The 20,664-nt window shown below is 31.1% G+C and overlaps 1 protein-coding gene across 3 annotated transcripts; it reads right to left on the bottom strand.

Moving 5' to 3' along the window:
• Positions 1-2,892: 2,892 nt before the first annotated feature.
• LOC134714515 (GATA-binding factor 2-like) lies at positions 2,893-18,968 on the bottom strand. 3 transcript variants are annotated; one of them, XM_063575823.1, is made up of 7 exons: positions 18,855-18,968; positions 15,946-16,306; positions 13,088-13,549; positions 11,691-11,756; positions 10,635-10,780; positions 7,667-7,792; positions 2,893-4,497 (listed from the first exon to the last, which is right to left on the bottom strand). In XM_063575823.1, the coding sequence occupies exons 2-7, from the start codon at positions 16,160-16,162 to the stop codon at positions 4,120-4,122; spliced, it is 1,395 nt and encodes a 464-aa protein (XP_063431893.1). In that variant the 5' UTR covers positions 16,163-16,306; positions 18,855-18,968; the 3' UTR covers positions 2,893-4,119. The 3 variants fall into 3 exon arrangements, with proteins under 3 accessions (XP_063431893.1, XP_063431884.1, XP_063431902.1); XM_063575814.1 differs by lacking the exon at positions 18,855-18,968 and adding an exon at positions 16,634-16,837; XM_063575832.1 differs by lacking the exons at positions 11,691-11,756; positions 18,855-18,968 and adding an exon at positions 16,634-16,837.
• Between the last annotated feature and the right edge of the window lie 1,696 nt (positions 18,969-20,664).

Raw genomic sequence — 20,664 nt, 5'->3', positions numbered from 1 at the left:
CTTTTTACATAATGTCAGAACAAATATTGTCATATATGCATTTCTAGTTCTGTGAATGATTTATGTGCATAGAATGTAACCCTAATGTAGAAGCAGTATTGCGCCTCACTCTCGCGTATTTGTTGAAAATTACTTCATACAATTGTTTTATGGAACTATACTAGGATGTTCTAACCTAGGAATAGATTACATTAACTGTATTTGGCATAACTATTCGGAATTTAGGGTCCATAATGCTCTTCAATTTCGTCATTGATTTGTCCTTTTTAACTTTTTTGTATTGGAGTGTCACCGATTAGTCTTGTGAAGACTATCTAAGCTGTGTGTTGGGTATCAATGATGAGTTAATTGGTAACAATCCTAGCCATGTGTATGGTATGGTTGTAGTCAGATTATAAGATCATATCTCATGGTTACCGTACCGTCAGTATTACTCCAAATCTCCAGCTTAAAATACGGATTTTTTTTCTTGTACGTATTTTTTGTTCTTTCAAACTAACGTTGTAATAATGTGGAACGGCTTCATCATTAATTCCCGTAAGTTGTATAACACTGACAAAACATGCCAAGTTGAAGGCTACGTTACACTGGAAATAATGGTTTTTGTCATTTGAAAATTACAGCAACAAAGAGCTATTATTTTTTCTTGATGCGTATATTATTGAACAAGACAGAAAACACCAGAGTTTGTATTCGGCGCTTGTTTATGTTTAAAATACAAAGAATACCACAAATAATGCGTCATCAACACACAGTAACTATAATACAATCTGGAGATATTCAATAATGAGCAAGCTCATAACATTTTGAGAAATTTGAATAGTTAACATTCATGGGCATAAAATATAAATGAAAATTTTCGGTAAACTCATGAGAAATTTTATTTGAAAATCATTGTATTATGCAAGACACTAAGGAACATTCAAAACTCATTAGTCGAGAGAAACTATAAAACGTCTTGGTAAAATCTGAAAGACGACTAAAATAACAAACCAGTTCTCAAATCATTTCATAGAAATCTCAGGACTGAGCAACACGAATCCAATCAAAATATCACAGTTATCTGGAAGTTGTGTACAATTTCCATAAACAGAGGTAAAAAAAAAGTTTGAAACTATCATCTTAGAAATATATCTCAAGCGCACAATTCAACAAAGGACAAGCAAATGAGCGAATTCACACTAGAGATTTTCGGCTGGTCAGTAATTGGAAATTAATAGTTGTACTGTACGTAAAAAATAACCAGAATTAACAACAATATTATACAGTTCATTAGACCACAGCACCCTTTAATCAATAAGACAAACTTGAATATTTAGATGGGAGGAAAAACATATGCAAGAAACTTCAAGAAATAAGATGGAAAGTCCAAATCAGTTGAGTACTTTAAAGTCGTCTGTAGAAATCTATGAAAGGATGATAGCTGGGATATTAGTTACACCTCCACAACCAATCATTCAAATAAACAGTTTACTTCCGAGTCCATATTACCGTCTATAAATTCATCAAACAATTGTTTAATGCTTGAAAAACAATTAGAAGTCAATTAAAATAATAGGTGAAATGATACGTAGTGTGTTTACCACTTGTTTTCATCAATGATGACTTGCAAAACCTGACACATTCAAGATGCGTCATCTCTCTTAATGAATCTACTAGAATAAAATCGACAACAAACAATGAGTTTAACTAGAGGGGTGATCATGTGTTTAGTAATACCCTCGTCTGTAGCTACTGAAAATCATAATTTTGGCTATAGTGGCCCAAAACATTCCATTTACATTTCAATCCATTTCAAAAAGAGGTGCTTCATTTATTTACAGGAAAGCACAACAATCAAGTATCATAACTCTGGAACTTTTCTTCTGAGAAACAAAAGTATGAAGGACATTAGGACATCAATATGGCCAAACTCAAGCGGGGTATAAAAGGTATTAAAAACCACGGTATTAGCCGGACAATTTATTTAAACCTCACAAAAAACACTATTAAGAGTAACTGATGCAATATTGCACCGCAATTTATACATCTAGGGTTTCTGATAGAATATCAATCCTCTATTTTACACGAAAATAACTGATAGAATATTAAACCACCGTCTGTGTAATATATGCTTAAAACCTTGTAGAAAATAAATGCATAATGCCGGACAACATATTTTATTGACGATGACTCTTCATGAATGGTATTTGTTGAAGTATTGTTTTGTTGTATTTTTGTCTAACAATTACTTAAGTTAAATTATATTGACAGCAGATTTTCGTTCAATAACTAATTATTCTCTATTTTCTTTTTTTGAAATATAAATGTAAAAAATAGTTTTTATTGTTCATCATTTCATGGTTCATAAATTGTAAATATCTAGGTCGATTCACATATTTAATATGTATTTTGTAATTTTTGAATTTTTTTCTAGTTGTTGATTATTCCTGTTTAAAACAGAAAAATGTGTAAGTCTCATTAATGTTGCAGAGATTGCTTAGTTCTAGTGTTCCGGTTGATAATTTTAAATCCAACAAAGCAATCAATAAAATACTCTGGAAATTAGTTACATACCATTTTATGCAGATTAGTGTTTGTTTTGTAGGTTACATTGATGTTTTGATATAATATTGATGATTATTTTCACTGGTATTGGAACAATGAAAATTCAAATAGAAGACAACCAGTTATGAATTAAATATTCCTAGATAAAAATTTAAAAGTATGTGGTATTGAATGTAGGCTTCTTTTGTATATGCAAGTGTAAGTTTATGTTGTATGATCTTGTATGGTTTTATTTTGAGTGTTTGGAGTAAAAAAAAGTTTTATTGTATTCATCTATCTTTTTATCTTTTCTGGTAAATTTCATTCAAAATATATGTAGTTTTGGGAATATATAATAATACAAAATTTCAAGTTTGAGACACTTTTATTGAACATTTCTTCAAATCTTCATTACAATATTATATCTCTGTACACAGCATGAACGGCAAAATAACAAAGATGAAAATCTGTACAATTTCTATTAATAACACTGCATCTAGTTAAAGAGCACTCTGAAACACAATTACACTGGAATGTTGTCCGAAGACAAAAACCTAACTCACTACATAATGGATTTCTGTTGATCCGTGACGAGCACGTAACTCTCAAATGTCCGGATATAACTAACCGGAAGTCATGAAATGAAAAAAATGGCATAGCACTCATGGAAACCTATAACGGTTTACAACAAATTATTTTGAACATTAAAGTCATGTTTCCATAAGTTTTGGGACTAGAATCAAATGTTTTCTCTCATACAAAACAAATGTCATGTACTTAGCTCAATAATATTTGAGTCAATCGACAATAAATTAATATGTACACATTAAACAATGTAATAAAACGACATAATCTTTGTTAATTTACTTTGAGCAAACACATATAAACTGTTTTTGTGTTAAAAGTAAGTCTCACGCTCTAGATGGCTAATTTTGACCACTGACAAGTACTGTGGGATACCTGAAAAAAGAGATCAACATTCACAGGGTTTGGTTTCCTTTGAAGTTTAAATGTCTACAGCACAGTTAATACTGTAAATGACACTAAGTGAATTTAGAGGGTGATACGCGAGCCGGATAGAATGTATTTTTGTAGTCACCCTAGGTCATTCCACTCGAACTCCTCTCCTCATGGTTACGCGTCGTGGCTCTCGGTTTTCATAAATTATGTAGTTTTGCGTAGAGGTTTGAATGCATGTAGAAAATTGATACCCGGAATACTATGATCAGGTATTGTCAATCTCCGTGACAAATGGAATATTAATAAAATGTTGTTTTACGTGACAAATATACTTTTCAGTTATGATGTCTCTGCACGCAAACGAACACCTTCACTGTCTCTGTTATAGTCTGATGCATTTTAAAAGTTTGTGTCTTTTCTTTACAGAGACGCTAGTTTTGTCATTGTGGTGGTATCAGCCATCGTCGGTTAATTCAGTCACTGCCCATAACATTGTCACATTTTCCAAGATGTCGGCCAACACTGCCATATCCCGGAAAACATCAGAACATTTATACCGGAAGCACCATTTGAACGCACTGTGCGCCGAAGTGGATTTAAAACCAACATTAAAACGACTTTAATTGTAAAGTTTTATGCCATTGCTCCTACCATTGATGACGTTGACAAGTTAAGTCCTGATGAGAACCCGGATGATGAAATGTTCGGGATGCTCGAAAATGATGATGCGTAGCTTGATGGAGTGAAATAATTAGAACCACCTGAAAAGCCTCCATGACTTAATCCTGTGGGGTTTTGCATGTGTCCTGATCCCATCGAAGGATATCCTCCCATATATGTTGGCATTGGAGCGTGCATGCCTTGCATTCCAGGAAAACCTCCGAATGATTTCTCTAATGGTTTCAGAAAGTCTGACATCATCATTCCTTTTTTGTTTTTCTTGCTCTTTGTTGACATTTTCCTGTTACGTGTTTGTATGCCATCTTTCTTCATTGTAAGAGGTCGGCTAACCTGCAAAGAAAAGAAATAATTTATTACAATATTTCATTAAAGTCTACTACAAGCAGGAATGTTGGCCAATTATCTCAGAGCAAGGTTGTGAACGGATAATTGGTATACAAGACAAATAATTTCAGAAGTTTATTGTCTGACAATAGATATTCTGCTATTCATTGCTCATTCTCCGTGCACTTGCATATTCTGATTGTAAATATTATACTTGACTACAACTGTGCATCATAAATAAATAGGCAATAAATATGGTTAGTTAATGATATATGTAATTTACATGAGGAACGTTTACGCAAACATAAATCACAGAAATCGTTTTCTATTTGGAAATGTCGCCTTGTAGAGTCAGTAATAACAGAAGATTATAATTGATTTTAACTATCAGTGTGTTTAACGGTCCATTGGCACAAGGTATAACAGCGAAACCAGCCATGCAAAAGCTGATTACAACGTTATTGTATGGAGAATCAACGAACACAAATTCGACTTGTCAGTGCCTTTTTACTTTAAATTATCCAAACTATTATTTCTTTGAATTACCTTGTCACTCAAACGTGTGGTCAGGGGGAAAAGCGACGTGATCGCCGTCGATGTGATGGTCCCATAGAGGGTTAATCGGCGGTAATATACTATTACAGAAGCCGGAGACATTGATTAAAACTTTATTTACCTGAATGTTTATCAATACTTAGATTGGTCATTTTCAGGTATGATTTGTCGGGGGAGAACCAGAGGACTTTTCTACTAAAGTCATTTGCAGAAATTTAGTTTGAAGAGTAGTTCTCAGGGCATCTTTTCAAGTGAATAATTATAAATAACCCATTATCATGATTGCATCAGAGATTTGTCATAGTCGTTATAATTCAGGAATTGGAGTTTTCATATCATTCATATTTTATTGTTCAAAATTCATTATCTTTATTAAAACAATTATTTATATCAAATGAGAAGAAATTCTTAAATTTGAAATTGTATAGATTGATAATTACTGCTGTCTATTCTGATAGCGTGGTCGGGTCCACCGATTAGCATGATTCACGGCGGTGCGTTTTAAGGACAGCAGACACCTTTTGGTCTGCACTATTACCACAGCAAGAGGTTAGGTTTATCTACTTGATCAGGTATTAATCGACAAAAGTAACCAAAAATGGTCAAAATTTTGTAATTATCGAGTATTAGCGCTTCCTACCGACAAAGAATTTTCACACCATACAATTTTCGTTTGATTAGATGTGACGATATGAAATTATTTTATTGGAAAGAAATTATAGCAATAAAGAAATTTCAGTGGTTTTACTTTTGAAGCAAGATGACAGTAATGGGCCACATTCATGGGTATAGACGTTATTACGAAATAGAGGCCCAATGCAAAAGAATGCAAGATATTTGAAGTTGTCGCCAGAGGTACGACATAACTAAGATCACTTTATTATCCTTACATGTTGAAAAGTGTGGAATTGGTGGCATTCAATACATATATCTATCCATGAAATGAGGGGGCGTGACCCAAACATCACGGGTATTATCGGGAAGTCAATACCCTGTCCCTAAGTATTGTGGTATAATTATGTCAAAAATAAACACAAACGATAGTTAATCAAGCATGGTCTTAACTACAGCTCTTCAGCGGAGGAGGTTTAAAGAACAGATACACCCAAGGTTAAACTGAAAGCGAGTTGCAATGAAGAGTAATTGGGTGAAATTTAATCACCCGTAGTTCGTCTTGATGTTGTCTCCGTAAAGTCTGAAACCTTATATATCCTTGCTTTACACATCGTCCTTTGATCTCTCATAGTGTATCAAATTCATATAAATAATATATATTAAGTCCGTAACGTTATTCAATTTATCATTATAATAGATTTAAATGAAGAAAAAGAAATTGGGGTGCGTGTCTCTATAATTTTTTTTTCTTAAATCAAATTGTTTTCATTTTTAAATTTCTTTTAATAACTTGCAATGTGAAATATTTAGTTTTTCTTTAAATCAAAGTGCACGAATGGTAGCTTTTATGATATTTTTTTTCTACTTGAGGATATTTTGGTATGAATGATTTGCAGTCAATCAACATTTTCCTTTTTGAAAAGAATTTTTAAATAATGTTACATTACCCTTGCAATTGAAAGAAAATTATGCCACACCGCTTAATCCAAATAATGGATGAAAATTATAAAAAAAACATTGACAAGTTAGGGTTAATCAATAACAAAATAGCAGTAAAATGAGTCACGGAAATGGAGGAACGAAAATAACGAAATATTAATTGTTGGCCGTGAATTCGAGGCCGTCTAGTTATGCCGATCAATAGAAATCTTTAAGGGTAATTTGACTGGAAATTTTTCAACTCTCTCCCCAGACATAATCACCCCAACAAAAACCAATATACTGCAATATTTAAATAGAATGATTTGGCTCCTGTATTGTAACAATTTGACAAGAAAATTATTCCTATATGCATTAGGAAATCCATAACTATATTGACGAGACACGATAGAGCTTTGGTCCGAGTGTTTCTAACTTATACGACGATCACATATTAAGTCGTACCACAATGTACCAAAAGCGCCACTACAAAAGTCACTTTTTATTGGTAGAAAAGTGATATTAATTTAGAAAAGCTTTTACACAAATATTATATTATAGCACGGGTTGTCATTTTAATGTAAAATATTAATAATAGAACAGTTTTACAGCAGATGAGATATACAAATTTAAACTGTCGCCATTGTTTTTAAGGAAGAATTTTAAGACCGGTTTTCATTAAGTTGTTAAAGAAAAATATTTTAAAAGCAATTATGCAATTAAAAGATTTAACAATTGAAAAGGGTATATGACTCACAGACAATTACAGCAAAAAACTTGTTCGGTCACACTAACCGACAAAGGAGGGGACACTGGCCAGAGATTTTCATTTCTGATAAATTCAGATGACCAGATAGCGGTCTTGTCCACTAGTAATAAAATTTCAATACTGATAAAATCATCAAGTTTTGTCCGTAGGTCAGTTACATGTAGATGGAATTTCGTTTGTTTAACAGCTTTATTCTTGTGTAAAACATGCCAAATGTCTTAATTTTGCCAACGGTCATTTAAAAACATGCATTGTATTGTCCTGTTTAATGTCAGTTGAAAATTTAAATATTTCACTGAAAATATTTTTAAAACTTACATTATGAAGTTTGTAGTAAAGGCCGCAAGCATTGCAGACTGGGTCTCCATTTTGATTCCGTCTCCATAATGTCGTAGTTGACGTTCCACAGTTGGCACAACTGGTTCCTGCTCGCCTTGCAGCAGACTAAAAAAATAAATAATGAAATTTGTCAAAAAAATGAGTACAAAATTGCTTATTTAGAAAAACCTAATGTTCATATTTATGATAAAGTATTAATGGGTGTGTACGTAAATATATGCTTCTTCAGAGTCAACAGTTTAAATCATACGCTAATGCATACTTTGAAATATTGTTATTTTGTTTTCATGTTGTTTATTGTTAGAAGAAACTATTTCTGTTAATATTTATAAACCAAGCTGCGGGATAAGTTACTTTACTTATTCACTATATAAACAAATAAATGGGATATGTTAGCCTGGCGGCACTGATTTCAAATGTATCTTTAACTACTGATCGGCCATGCATTTATGCCAAACGAAACATAGATAAGGAGAGGAAAGAGAAAACTGATTTTTTCCTTCCAGCTACTTGACCCACCCAACTGGAGCAAATGGCGCCGTACCTGCTGACGCAGGAGTCGAATTTTCCGTAGGCGAAGCAAATTTGTATTAATTGTTTGACGAAAACGTATGTCATCAAATATTGTGAATTGCGCGTTGTGATTGATGAATAAAGACAAAACCCCACACAGAGAAGGAAACTAAATATATGCAGAAATAGAAACTGACATTCTTCCTTTATATAATTTTGAAAATTAAAACTCATGTGCCGTTGCTGCTCAATACTGTAAAAGCAGAAACATGATATATATCATAGCGTGCTAGGTGCATTCGAATGTGTTATACACAAAGCACAATTGTGTTAATGAAAATATTGAATTAGGACTAACAAAAGCTCAAACGAAATTTGTATCCTTAAATTTGTATATTCCCACAGAGATTTTCAAACAAAATGTTTGAGGCAAAAAAACAACCTTCACGCCCAACGTGCCCGATATCACCACTTATTACAAATACATTTTATCATTTTTTCTACACAGAAAATGGATAGTTCATTTTTTTAAAAGCTCCATTGTTGTCTAAAGAAAATTTCATGTATTAATTTTTCATCCTGTATTAAATGTACAATGGTATCTTATTTCTAGGCTTTTATAGAAAATTTTGGTCCGGTAATTTAAGTGTTTAAAATTATGAGAACTATTATTTATTAGCCAAATCAAAATAATTTAGCCAGTTATAATGAACTACGCTAGTGCTTTGTAATTCATTTTAATGTAAAAATAAACTTAAAACATACCAAAGACCTTACATGTATGATTTATTTTTCCGTATTCAAATGAAATCGGATGCTCAATGCAATGAAGTTATTATAAACAGAAGGAGGTCAAAAAGCATTAATACAACTATAATTTTATTTTACAGGAAATATTTCTTAAAAGATAAATAAAGTTACACAAGAGATATGAGTATGTGTATTGGTTATACGAATGTGTGTTTATGTGTTGATGATAGGACTCGGGCCGATAAGATGCATATCCACTGCCAAGCAGGGCTGATAATTTTATATCAGGCCTTACGCACTTCAGCAAGGTTTAATCTTACATCGAGAAACATCATCGTGACGGCTTATCGTGACGAGGACCATGATCGCTTTAATTGATACATTTATTTTGGCATTAAGACATCTACCTCGACCATTTATATTCCTTCCATCACTCAAATTACACGATCAGTGTCGGATCCCATATCTGATCAATAAGTAGAAACAAACAAATCAATCGAATCAATCTTAAAGTATTGATCTATAATTTCTATAAGTATTAAAGATTTGCTTCAGCTGGTGCCGATAAACATCTTAAGTATTTCTATTCCAAAAACATATATGTCATGACAAATTGGAAACAAACAAATACATGAAAACTTATTGTTAAATCTCAGGCAACGCGACACTGCAGCTCATATTTTGGGCGACACACACGACCCCGTATCTTGGTTTCGATGAATGAGATCAGAGCATTCGCCTCGAATTATCTGATATTACACAGCTCATGAATCTCGGTCCGTTTACCCATCAATAGTTCTGCATTTGTCTTTGTGGTATATCAGATAGATCTTACACCTCTTATCACAATATCTATAACATTGTATATATTTGTGAGATGGGTGATTTAGTTTTGAATAATACTCCTTCAATACAAAAGAGTTACTTCCTTCATTTGCCTCTTTGTATCAATATAACCGATGTATTTATGACATTTATTTACCAATGGACTTTAAATTTTTGTAGTAATAATTAGGAATGTTGGTTAAACAAAAGAGCCTGCTGATCTATCTGATAAGGACCGGATTTTATTGGGTAAAAATAATTTTTTGACCACCCTATGTTTTTTTTACAAAATTTAATTTGTTTATTTAAAAAAATAACGTGTATTTTCTAAAATAGTGAACGATTTGCCTAGGAATATTAAGCAGCGCATGCGGATTCATTACATTTCTTTTTATTTTAGTGTCAGATAATTTGACCACCCACAAAAAAATACTGATTCACTCTATATGCCGTCTATACTTTTTTTCACAATTTAAACAACTGACATGTACTCGCAAAATAACTTCGTACATATATTAGTTTTACCCTAGAAAATTCATATAGTTTCTTTAAGTTTCGCCCTAAAAATTACGAATATGCATTTTTGTTGTGCAATTGACACGTCTTTCCTGATGAGAAATGTCAAAAATAGTACGCTTGAATTGTAAACGTAGAATGATTCATTACCTAGAAAGCAGCAGTCGTTATGGACATTTCTTAAGACGAAGAAATATTAGTGTAATGAAAATAAACATATTGCTGATGTAAACTTGACAGGCTGTTAAAAGCTGAGTACAAATCGTGTTTCGTAACACCCATAAAATGCCGTTTTTTATTCCACTAGGTTACCCCTAGTTGCCACACAAGTAATATGACTTACCAAGCGTCTCTTAGGTTTGATGAGTGGTCGGTTTTGGCCGTTCATTTTGTGGTACAGTCCACAGGCATTACAAAGATAGTGACCAGTGCCATCTCGTCTCCATAAGGGCGTTGAAGTAGCTCCACAATTTACACATTCTCGCCCCTCTACAAATAAAAAGAAACACATTGTTTAATTTTGTGTCCGTTTCCGTTAATTTTTATTTATTTAATACATGTTCGTGATGTTAAAATATTTGAAATATTACTCTATTAAATTTTATTTCCCTAGATCTGTAGACTTTTGAGGATTTACATATGGCGCCAAACTCAGCTACATGTAGGACTTGTTTACATGAATGCAAAATCCTCTGTCTGGATTTGTTCATGGGAAAATTTCTAATTGTTATGATATTATATACAAACTAAGTGTCCTTCTATTGAACATTAGAACAATTGTAATGCATAAAAAATAATTTTGAAGTTATCAAAAATTAGAATTTGATACAAGTTGTAGAGTTCCGGACGTTATAACACTCGAGCTAAAAGTGTATCTCGTCTTACGGCCACAGAGTTAACAATGTCGCAACACGATTTACTATTACGGTAGTAACGATGAAGAATTCTGTCGTCAGGTCCACTTACGCGGTACTGTATGAGTTTTTTTAATTTCCAAGTCCACCCCGGGCTAGAACTATATCCGCCAATTAACGCGTAATTTAGATTTATATAATAAGTTAAATGTTATAATTGTCGCCAATACTATACTACAAAATACCTTAGCTTGAAATGTCTCGTAAACATAAGGAAGAGATTAACAAATATTTAGTTTTAAAATATTTTGATTTTATTTGCTGCGCGTAAATTTACTTATCCCTGGCGCGACCGCAGTTGGACTGTATTCTGGAACGCTCACAATTTACATGTCATTGATAATCCTTTAAACGGACACAGCGTAGTAAAGTTTATAATAACTTTCTGAATGAGAACTATTACAATTAAAGCGATTGTTTTTATTTACAGTTGAGGATAATTTTAGGTTTAGAATTTATAAAAAATAAAGGGAGTTAATTCTGACCTGGGATATTATGTCTTTGGCTTCCTGGTAAAATCATCGAATACATCTCGTCGGCAGAACAGCGTCCTAAAACAATTGGAAAAGTGGCTTTTATTTAATTTTTATTTCTAAAACTTTTTCCAATCTATGCTAAACCATCACTTCACACGGTGATTTAAAAAGTAAATTTGTGCACGGTGCTCGGTGAAAATGCAGTGAAATCCCGACGAAATGATTAGAGAACGCGATAATTGCATCTAGCATCCTTTCAATCAAATGAAAATAATTTATCGATTGTAATCCTTCGATATCCCATCTTATCAATAATATATACAACGGTATCAATAATATATACCATGATTTGTAAAAATGCTAAAAAAAAATGATAGTTTCTTTATCAAGTGGTGCGTTCAAAATTATGTACTGTTATAGTTAAAAAGATTTTAAATCGTGCGATTTTTTTGCACTTTTTATGTAAATACAAATTTTAATTGAATTCAAAATAAAATACTTCAAATTTTGAGAAATATTCTTTACATTTTTCCGGAACTCTCTTTTCTACAGTGAATTTTAACAGCACATAATTTCAGTTTCATTTCATTTTGCTGGTGTCGATTTAGTAAAAAAGGAGAACGTTGTTTTATGGACTGAAGACTGATTTGATAGAATTATAAGCTGTGCATAAAAAAAGCTCAACCACCTCTTACATTAGCTTTTGACAAAAAACATATATAAAACCTCTACCACCTCTCACAGTAACTATTGACAAAAAAAACTTTAACATGTGTAAACTAATTAACAAACACTTAAATGTAAGAGTGCTTGTTATATATCATTTTTAACAGCATCAATTGCTCTCTAATTAAAACCATACCATATGGTATTACCGCGCATGTTAATAAGCTAATAAAAACCTATATATCTAGTAAAGTTAAATAAACTAGAACATTAATAAGCAGGCATTATATGCATGCTTTTCTATTGAGTGTTTATACCAGATTAAAATTTCTCCGAAAAATATTAAATAATATTTCCTATTCTGTTTGAGGGAAATGAGGCCAGCGAACTTTCAAAGTTAGAGAAGTGTCTGTTTGTTGACGTTATAAAGTTAAAATTAAGTGTAGCTACTGACGACTTGAACTGGTGTTTCCGGATTTATCGGATCGTTCAAGTGTTTGTATCCGTGGCTTATACTAGAAACTCAAACTTTGCTAAAAATACGGAAGTATGTTAAAAATATATCTAAGATAAAAATCAAAAATAAATTTATCACTTATCAAAAAATGTCTTCAATATTTAAAGATTAAATATTCTTTGTGTTTGATTCGATATTTCTTAATCTTGAAAAATCAAATAACGTGTAATTGTCAAAAATATCCACAGCAAATGTTAAAAAGAGGTTAGATGAAAGAACCTACCAGCACTTGATCTTGTTTTTGTTCTTGGTCGAGGGATTGTTGACTTGAACATGCTACCAGGATGGAATCCCAGACTTCCGGCATAGTCAGAACCTGGTGTGACATAAGATGGATATGTCGGCATGGGATGAGCTGTGTGGCTGTAGGATGGCGACTGATTGTCATGTATGTCTGTTTTGACTGGTTTGGATTCTGGTGTGTATTCTGTAGCTGCGTTCACATTCTCTGGTGTTCCGTCTTTGGGTGGGGTTGGCGGGAAATTGAATGAACTTGATGTTGGTATGGATGAAGATGAACCAGAGAGTTGTCCCGCTGAATTTGAAACATGACTAAGACCTTTGCTGTTAAAGGGGCTCATCGGCCAACCGGAATGTGCATGTGGTACCATGGATTTTGCATCTGTTATCCACGAGTGGAGGGGTGTGGGGAAGTGAGGACGACATACTTGGCTTGATGCGGATACTGAAAAAGAAAATCGTTTATTTAAATCTTACTATTCCTGCAACACTTAAAGTGTTTTGGGGGAAAACAAATCTTCAAAATATATATATGAAAAAATTAATGTATTATATTCTAATAACTTCTCCGGCAAAAATATTTTGTTATCTTTAGGAAAGGGTTTATTTTCAATTTTATTTTTTATATAGATTCTATCAGAAGATAATATTTCGTATCTCTGTTAAATTAAAGCATTGGTATTATATATGTATTATATACTGTCGAGTAACAGAAATATAAGCAACTTGTTGCTTTGACCCCAGGCTTCCAGATTTCACATCTTTGATTCGATAAAATCATAACTATAAAAACAAGATTATTTCAGTAATATTTTTGCAGCGTGAGAATTTTATACTAAAATATAATGTCAAATCCGTGTGATAAGAAACTTTCTCTTTTTCCCATACTTTTTGTAATATTTGCAAATTAATTGGTATAGCAGTTCCAATTCCTTCTCAGCAGTCACTTAATCAGTTAATTTGTTGGAATGATGATCTGGTATAAACGCAAAAATAGTTCACGTAAAATTACACCCTAAAAAACTCCCATTTTTACTTCTTTCATTTATCTTCAATTTATGAAACTAGATCAAATTGATCTTATAATTTAAACTGCATTTTCAGACTTTTTCACATACTTGAACATATTTTCACATACTTTTTGTATATATAATAATTTACAGACAAATGCAGTTCGATTTACAATAAAAATAATATATAATTTCATAAATATTAAACTTTTCAAATATCGGTGGAAACAAAATGTAAAAGAGAAGTAAATTCGCATTTTGTGAGATTTTATTTTGACTGTAAATTTCAGTTTAGTGAATCCCACGGTTATATTTTATCCTGATAGATTTATTTCCCAGTTATATGCCTGGTTTATTTTCTGTGGCAGAAAATGTACTGGTAAATACCACGTTTTGAAGTGGAATTTTATTAAATAAATTGAAACAATTTGTCTATGAATTAAAGTCAATCAGTGAGTAATTGATTACAGCGCTGTATATTTCAGTGCAGTGGTGGTCAGTCGCCAGAAGTGTCGGGGTTCATTACATTGACATAAGCGGCTTAAATCAGTTGGGGGTTAGGACCTGGTAGGAATCAAACCAGCAGGGTTTCCACTTAAGACATTACGAACCGTCATTTTTACAATGTAGAAAATTATACATTATTAAGTACTAGGACACTTGAGTAACCCAGTAGAATATTTGGCATTGAAAACATCTGGAAGAAAGTAAGAGTGTTAAACGGATGATTTCATCGCGCAGTGGATAACATGACAAGTGTCATTTTATGAACTCTGTCTTTTATCATCAACAAATAAATACTCCATATTAAATAAATATTTAGCTTGATAAAGGGAAAGTCTCATCTAATTTTATTAAAATAACATTTAAATAAAACGTTTTAGAAATGTAATTTAACTGGTAGAAATTGACCCTCGTAATTTTGAACATGTGGCGCCGCTCTTATGCAAGGTAATACTATAATTACAATTCATTCAAAATATTGAATCAAATAATTCTATTTCGTTAAGAATGTCAAACCAAAAATATTCCGGTATAAGTTAAACTTTAAAAGCGAACTGGACAATCCGTATAAATATTCAGCCTAAAAACTACAGTTTGGGAATCAGAAGCTGAAAACACTTTGTTTATATTACATCAGTACAGAAGAATATTCTTAATAGCCCATTATTTCAATTTGAAGCAATTTTAAAAGTGAAACACGAGAGCGAGCCGAGTCTGGTTGACGCCGTGACGGGGATTAGCCAGTATAATTGTGGAGATTCGTTTTCATTGTATTAAACTGTCTCTGTATAGTTTAAAAACTTAAAATATTTTTTAAACTTTTGGGATCGGATATATTTAATACATTGTTATAACGGCGCGTTTCCTTTGCTAGACTATAAATAGGTTGTAGTGGTTTCCTATCTGTTAAAGATATAGATAAACAACACATTTTCCGTTGAACGGACATTCTTACAAGACATGATAACATCTTTTAAGTATTATTTCATATCTACATGTTTTGTTATTATTTATAAATTTTACGAAAATTTCATACAATACATTTATTTTTTATTTTTAAAATAATTTTGGGGGAATATTTAGGACAGGAAAACTTATTATATCAAATATATCAAAATAAATATAACAAACAATAATTCCAAAATTAATGTTTCTTTGGATAGAAATAAATAATACTTTAACCAAACAGCAAGACGGCCAAAAAGATATATTTTTGCTTAAATTTCAATATTTACAATTGCTAGACTAATCATATTATTTTAAATGTCAAAGAGCAAATATTTAAATTATCTAAAAATGACTATATAAGTGATAATATGATTCTTACCATGAGATGATCTGTAACTTCCCATTGCTCTTGCAGCCTGGTTGTAGTATCCTGCTGCAGCATTCATATGAGAACTCTGATCTAAGAAATGAGGGGTAAACATTTCCCCAATGTCTTCAGACGGCAGCATTCCTGGTGTTGGTTCGTAGCTCCCTACTCGTGGGGCTTCGGCTCTTAGCCAGCTTGATGCATGTTGTTGCTCAGCGCTCACATCCATAGTTGTTTTATAGTGATTGTAAATATTTATATATAAGAGTAAATATTCCGAATTCGTGTTAATCCACAAACAGTAGTAAACGAAATATGTTTAGCAAACTGTCTTCAAATATGCACAGTTCGAACTTGTAATAACTCAAATTATCTACAAAAAAAAAATTGGTATTATTCAAATGCATTTGTTTTACTACGATTCGGATGAAATAAACTTAAAACTAACTAAATGATGATATCTATAAAACATTAGTTTAAATATGTAAATGTTTTGTTAAAGTGATGAAAAATTATAATAAATTTAAAAGATCTTTCGATAATCATAGATAATCAGATAACCAACCCCTTCAAATATCCTACAAGAATGTAAACATACGACACGTGCATATAGACTTATTGCTCTTTAAAGATTTAATATAAGTATCGCAAAACCTAAACCAAAACAATAGTAGCAAAAAGTATTAAAATTAAAACACACATTTTTGCCTTCATTGAAATCCTTGAAATCTGCATCTGTTCAAACACAATATATATTTAAGTAGGTAAATACAAAGTTAAGAACACTTGAATCGCTCCCAACAGTAACCATCAATATGAATCGAAAAAACAACACCGCATTTGTTTCATTCTACAATTGGCAGCACTGGGTATCCTCAGCGGGTATAGCAACAAAAACAAATAGACCAATCAAATATCTTATTCTTTATATTTAATTTCTTTCTGCCTATGACTCCTCCTTCTGTATTTCAATATTTCATTTTCTTTTGTCAATCAGATAATAATATCAGACAAAAATCAATCGTACATGCCTCCAGCTCCTGTTTAGTAGGCGTGTTTAAGATCAATATCAGATCTGTGAGATAAGTGCCAATTGTCTTGTACGTGAACAGGATAAGCCCCGCCCACGACAAAAAAGATGCTGATTTTTTCATCTTGTGGTGATAATTATTTGGGAATAGTAATAAATTTAAGGATGGCAAATGGAGCACATTACTAGAGTCCACCCTTGGTTGCTTTTGAATAAAAGATGTTTGCGTTACCCTTATGAATTTTAGGTAGAGATGGCGGATTAAGTGACTTGTACATAATTATATACACATTTCGCTGGTGTTACAACGTTACACTTTTATGGAATTAAAGGGCAAGATCTCGATTTAATGCGATGAATTTAATGTAGACTTGTAACGTAAAATTGGATAGCTAAAGTCGTATCCGTCGCCATACTGACTCAAATTTTAGACGGTTAAGAATTACTCCTTATTATTTTATGAAAATAGTTTCCGTTTTACATTAAAAATCCAATTTATTTTTAAAATGTAACAAATTTACACTTACCGAATAGTTTTAATATCGTATTAAAGTTATGTATTAGAGTACTTAAGCAAAATTCTGTTTGTTTAATTACCAATATTAAAATCATATTACAAAGTATAAGGTTAATAATTGTGGAAAGTTTTAGCATTTCATACCTCTTTAACAGTTTAGGTTGATGCGAAAAGATGTGATCGTTAACTTCAAACAAATGATATAAATACTACTGCAATAGATTATGTATTCATACTTATATCATCTTGAAATATGATTGGTTAAGTGTTAATAGTTGATTTCCTGATTATCACCTGTAATTATCTCACCTTTTCCATTGTTTATCAAATTATCTCGCCTTTTCTCATTGTTTATCAAATTATCTCACCTTTTCCCATTGTTTATCAAAATATCTCACCTTTACCTATTGTTTATCTAATTATATCACCTTTTCCTATTGTTTATCAAAGTATCTCACCTTTACCTATTGTTTATCTAATTATATCACCTTTTCCTATTGTTTATCAAAGTATCTCACCTTTCTACTATTCTATTTATCTAATTATCACACAATATTTAACAGTATGTATTGTCTACGGAGGATATTCCTAATTATTTATGATTCGTTTTCCCTTCAGCAAAATATATAGATGTAAATCAGATTTGTTTTCTGGCTTAAAATATTGCATTTCAGAATCATAAAATAAGATCAGGAATGAACAAAACTTTAAATCTTTTTGATTTTTGTATTTCTTTTGCAAATTATTGTTAATCTACTAACATAAAATATTATAGCTGTGTATTTAACCCAGAGAGATGCACTGTACTAACCTATGTTTTAAAAACCTAGATGTATTTCGGATCTTTATTTCTTTTGTTTTATAAAATTATTTCAGTTGTATTTTTAAAAGATTTTTTTCATTTTTTTATAAAGATAAATATTTATTTTCCAGAAGTACCACACTAATATAGAATGTTATTTGCCCTTAAAAAGAATAGAAATACTAATTTAGTTTAGTATTAACATATGATATTGTTCAAAAAGTACAAACAGATTAGACACAAGTTTTAGTAACGTCTTATCCAAAAGAAATAAGTATAATTTATACTTTTTTATAGAAATTCGTTTTACTTCCAGTGGAATATATAATTTATGCATATAAATAAACCAAAACTCGATAAAATGTTAAAAAAAATCGCTTTGTATATATAACCTTGAATAATACAAAATTATTATAAATGAAACATTTCTTTTAAATTCTCAAGTTTTCTAATCGTGTATATATCAAAGCCGAACATATATTAAGGTACAAACAAATCTTTTGTTTTAATTTTGATTGTTTTCCAACTTTTTTGTTAATAACTTTACATTTTTATATCAGTAAATCACCTACCTCTAAAGGACACAGAAATAGTGATATCATACAAAAATCTAATTTCCACAGAGGTGTTTATCTTGTAACTGATTATCAGAATTCGATTAGAGAAGCAATGATCACAAAGTGTTTATCTACGTCTTATATACTTGCCTCTTTATGATTGGTGAATGCTACTTTATGATTGCTCGTTGGCGGATATAACACCTTTACTAAATGAATAATTATCTAATTATCACACCTATTCACTAATTGTTCATATTTGCCTATCTTATTTTTTAACAATATTGGAAGGAAAAGACTAATTATATGATTGAAAACAATCATATTTTTTTTTTAATATTTGAATAGACCCTATCGGCAATGTACAATATTGTAAAAATATGTGATTTTTTGTTTCAGTTATAGTTTCCCTATTAAATTATAAGAATAAAACAAAAAGTGTGGTTTTTTTTAAAAGAATGAAAGGGGAAAATTTAAATGGATTTTTTTTTAAAGAAGGCTATGTTTCATAACGCAATACATGTGAGTATAAAGTAACTTTAATCATTCTCTTTTTTCCCCTCCGTATTAAGAAAATAATTATAATTTTCGCGTTTATTTACGTTGATGTTTACCTAATATCAAATTGGTAATCTGTAGTATCTATAGTGTTAATTGTTTATTTATGTATACTATTCTGTTGGAACTGTATTATTCAAAGTAACTAAAAACTTGAATATTGATGTATTTATTTTAACAATCAATCACTTATATTTTATATTTTACTACAACATAATTAAAGTTCAACATTGATGTAAAAAGAACATTACGATTACACAAATATATATATTATAGTATTACAAATATTATATAAATGTACAAACTTTTCAGAATAAAGAAATATTGAATATTTTATATAAGAGTCAAGAAGAGTCAAGATGAAATAGTCAAAACTATATATTCTTTGACATATTCTCCAATTCCATTCTCAATTTTATTTAATATTATTAATTGTCTGCACATTATTTCAAAAAGAAAAAAAGGCAGGAATCTTTTATCATATTTGTAGACAAAATCTGTAAGACAAATGACGGAAGGTTTGTTTTTCTTCCAAATAATAAAAACGAATGACTGAATGTTTCTTATTCCTATCAACGCGGTTACTTGACTTATTCGTCTACTTTTGCTTCTCCGTGTCCAGATAGCAATCCTATTGATATTCAGTATAGAAAGTCATGCTTTATCTGATCAGAGGCTGTCTTTAGAGGATGAGTATAGACTCGTGTTGATAGAAAAGCATCATTAATGTTCACAAAAGAAAAAAGAAGAGATTTAAGATTATCATAAAAATCTTGACACGAAAATACACAAAAAAGGTGAGAGAAAGTATATATAATGTACATAAATACATCTGTCTTATGTGTGAGAAGAAGAACATAACACTATATAAATCATTGTTACAACAAAATCTAACATCAGAAATAAAATTGTTAAATCTACATATCTACACATATACCATGACAGATTTGTATAATTTTCACAAATACGAGATGATTTTAATCTTACAATACAGTATATCATTTCAATGCGTATGAACGATTTTAATCCCGATTACAAAATAGGTTAGATGAAAGAATTGAAGTATCTTAATTATTAGGCTGATGCATGCGAGAAATTGTTCCTCTATATACGAATTTGAATAAATTTTGTTTTTGTTTGTTTTGTATCGTTATTGTATTACACAACTAAATTTTGCTCTGTATTGTCAAGCAAGCACACCAAAAAAATTGACCATTTAAAATAGACTGAAAGCTTCATAGATGCATATCAACTTAAAAATATAGCT

Source organism: Mytilus trossulus, chromosome 1, assembly GCF_036588685.1.
Source record: "Mytilus trossulus isolate FHL-02 chromosome 1, PNRI_Mtr1.1.1.hap1, whole genome shotgun sequence".
Classification (NCBI taxonomy): Eukaryota; Metazoa; Mollusca; class Bivalvia; order Mytilida; family Mytilidae; genus Mytilus; species Mytilus trossulus.
The sequence above is the reverse complement of the archived record's forward strand: the minus strand, read 5'-3'. Positions and strand labels throughout refer to the sequence as shown.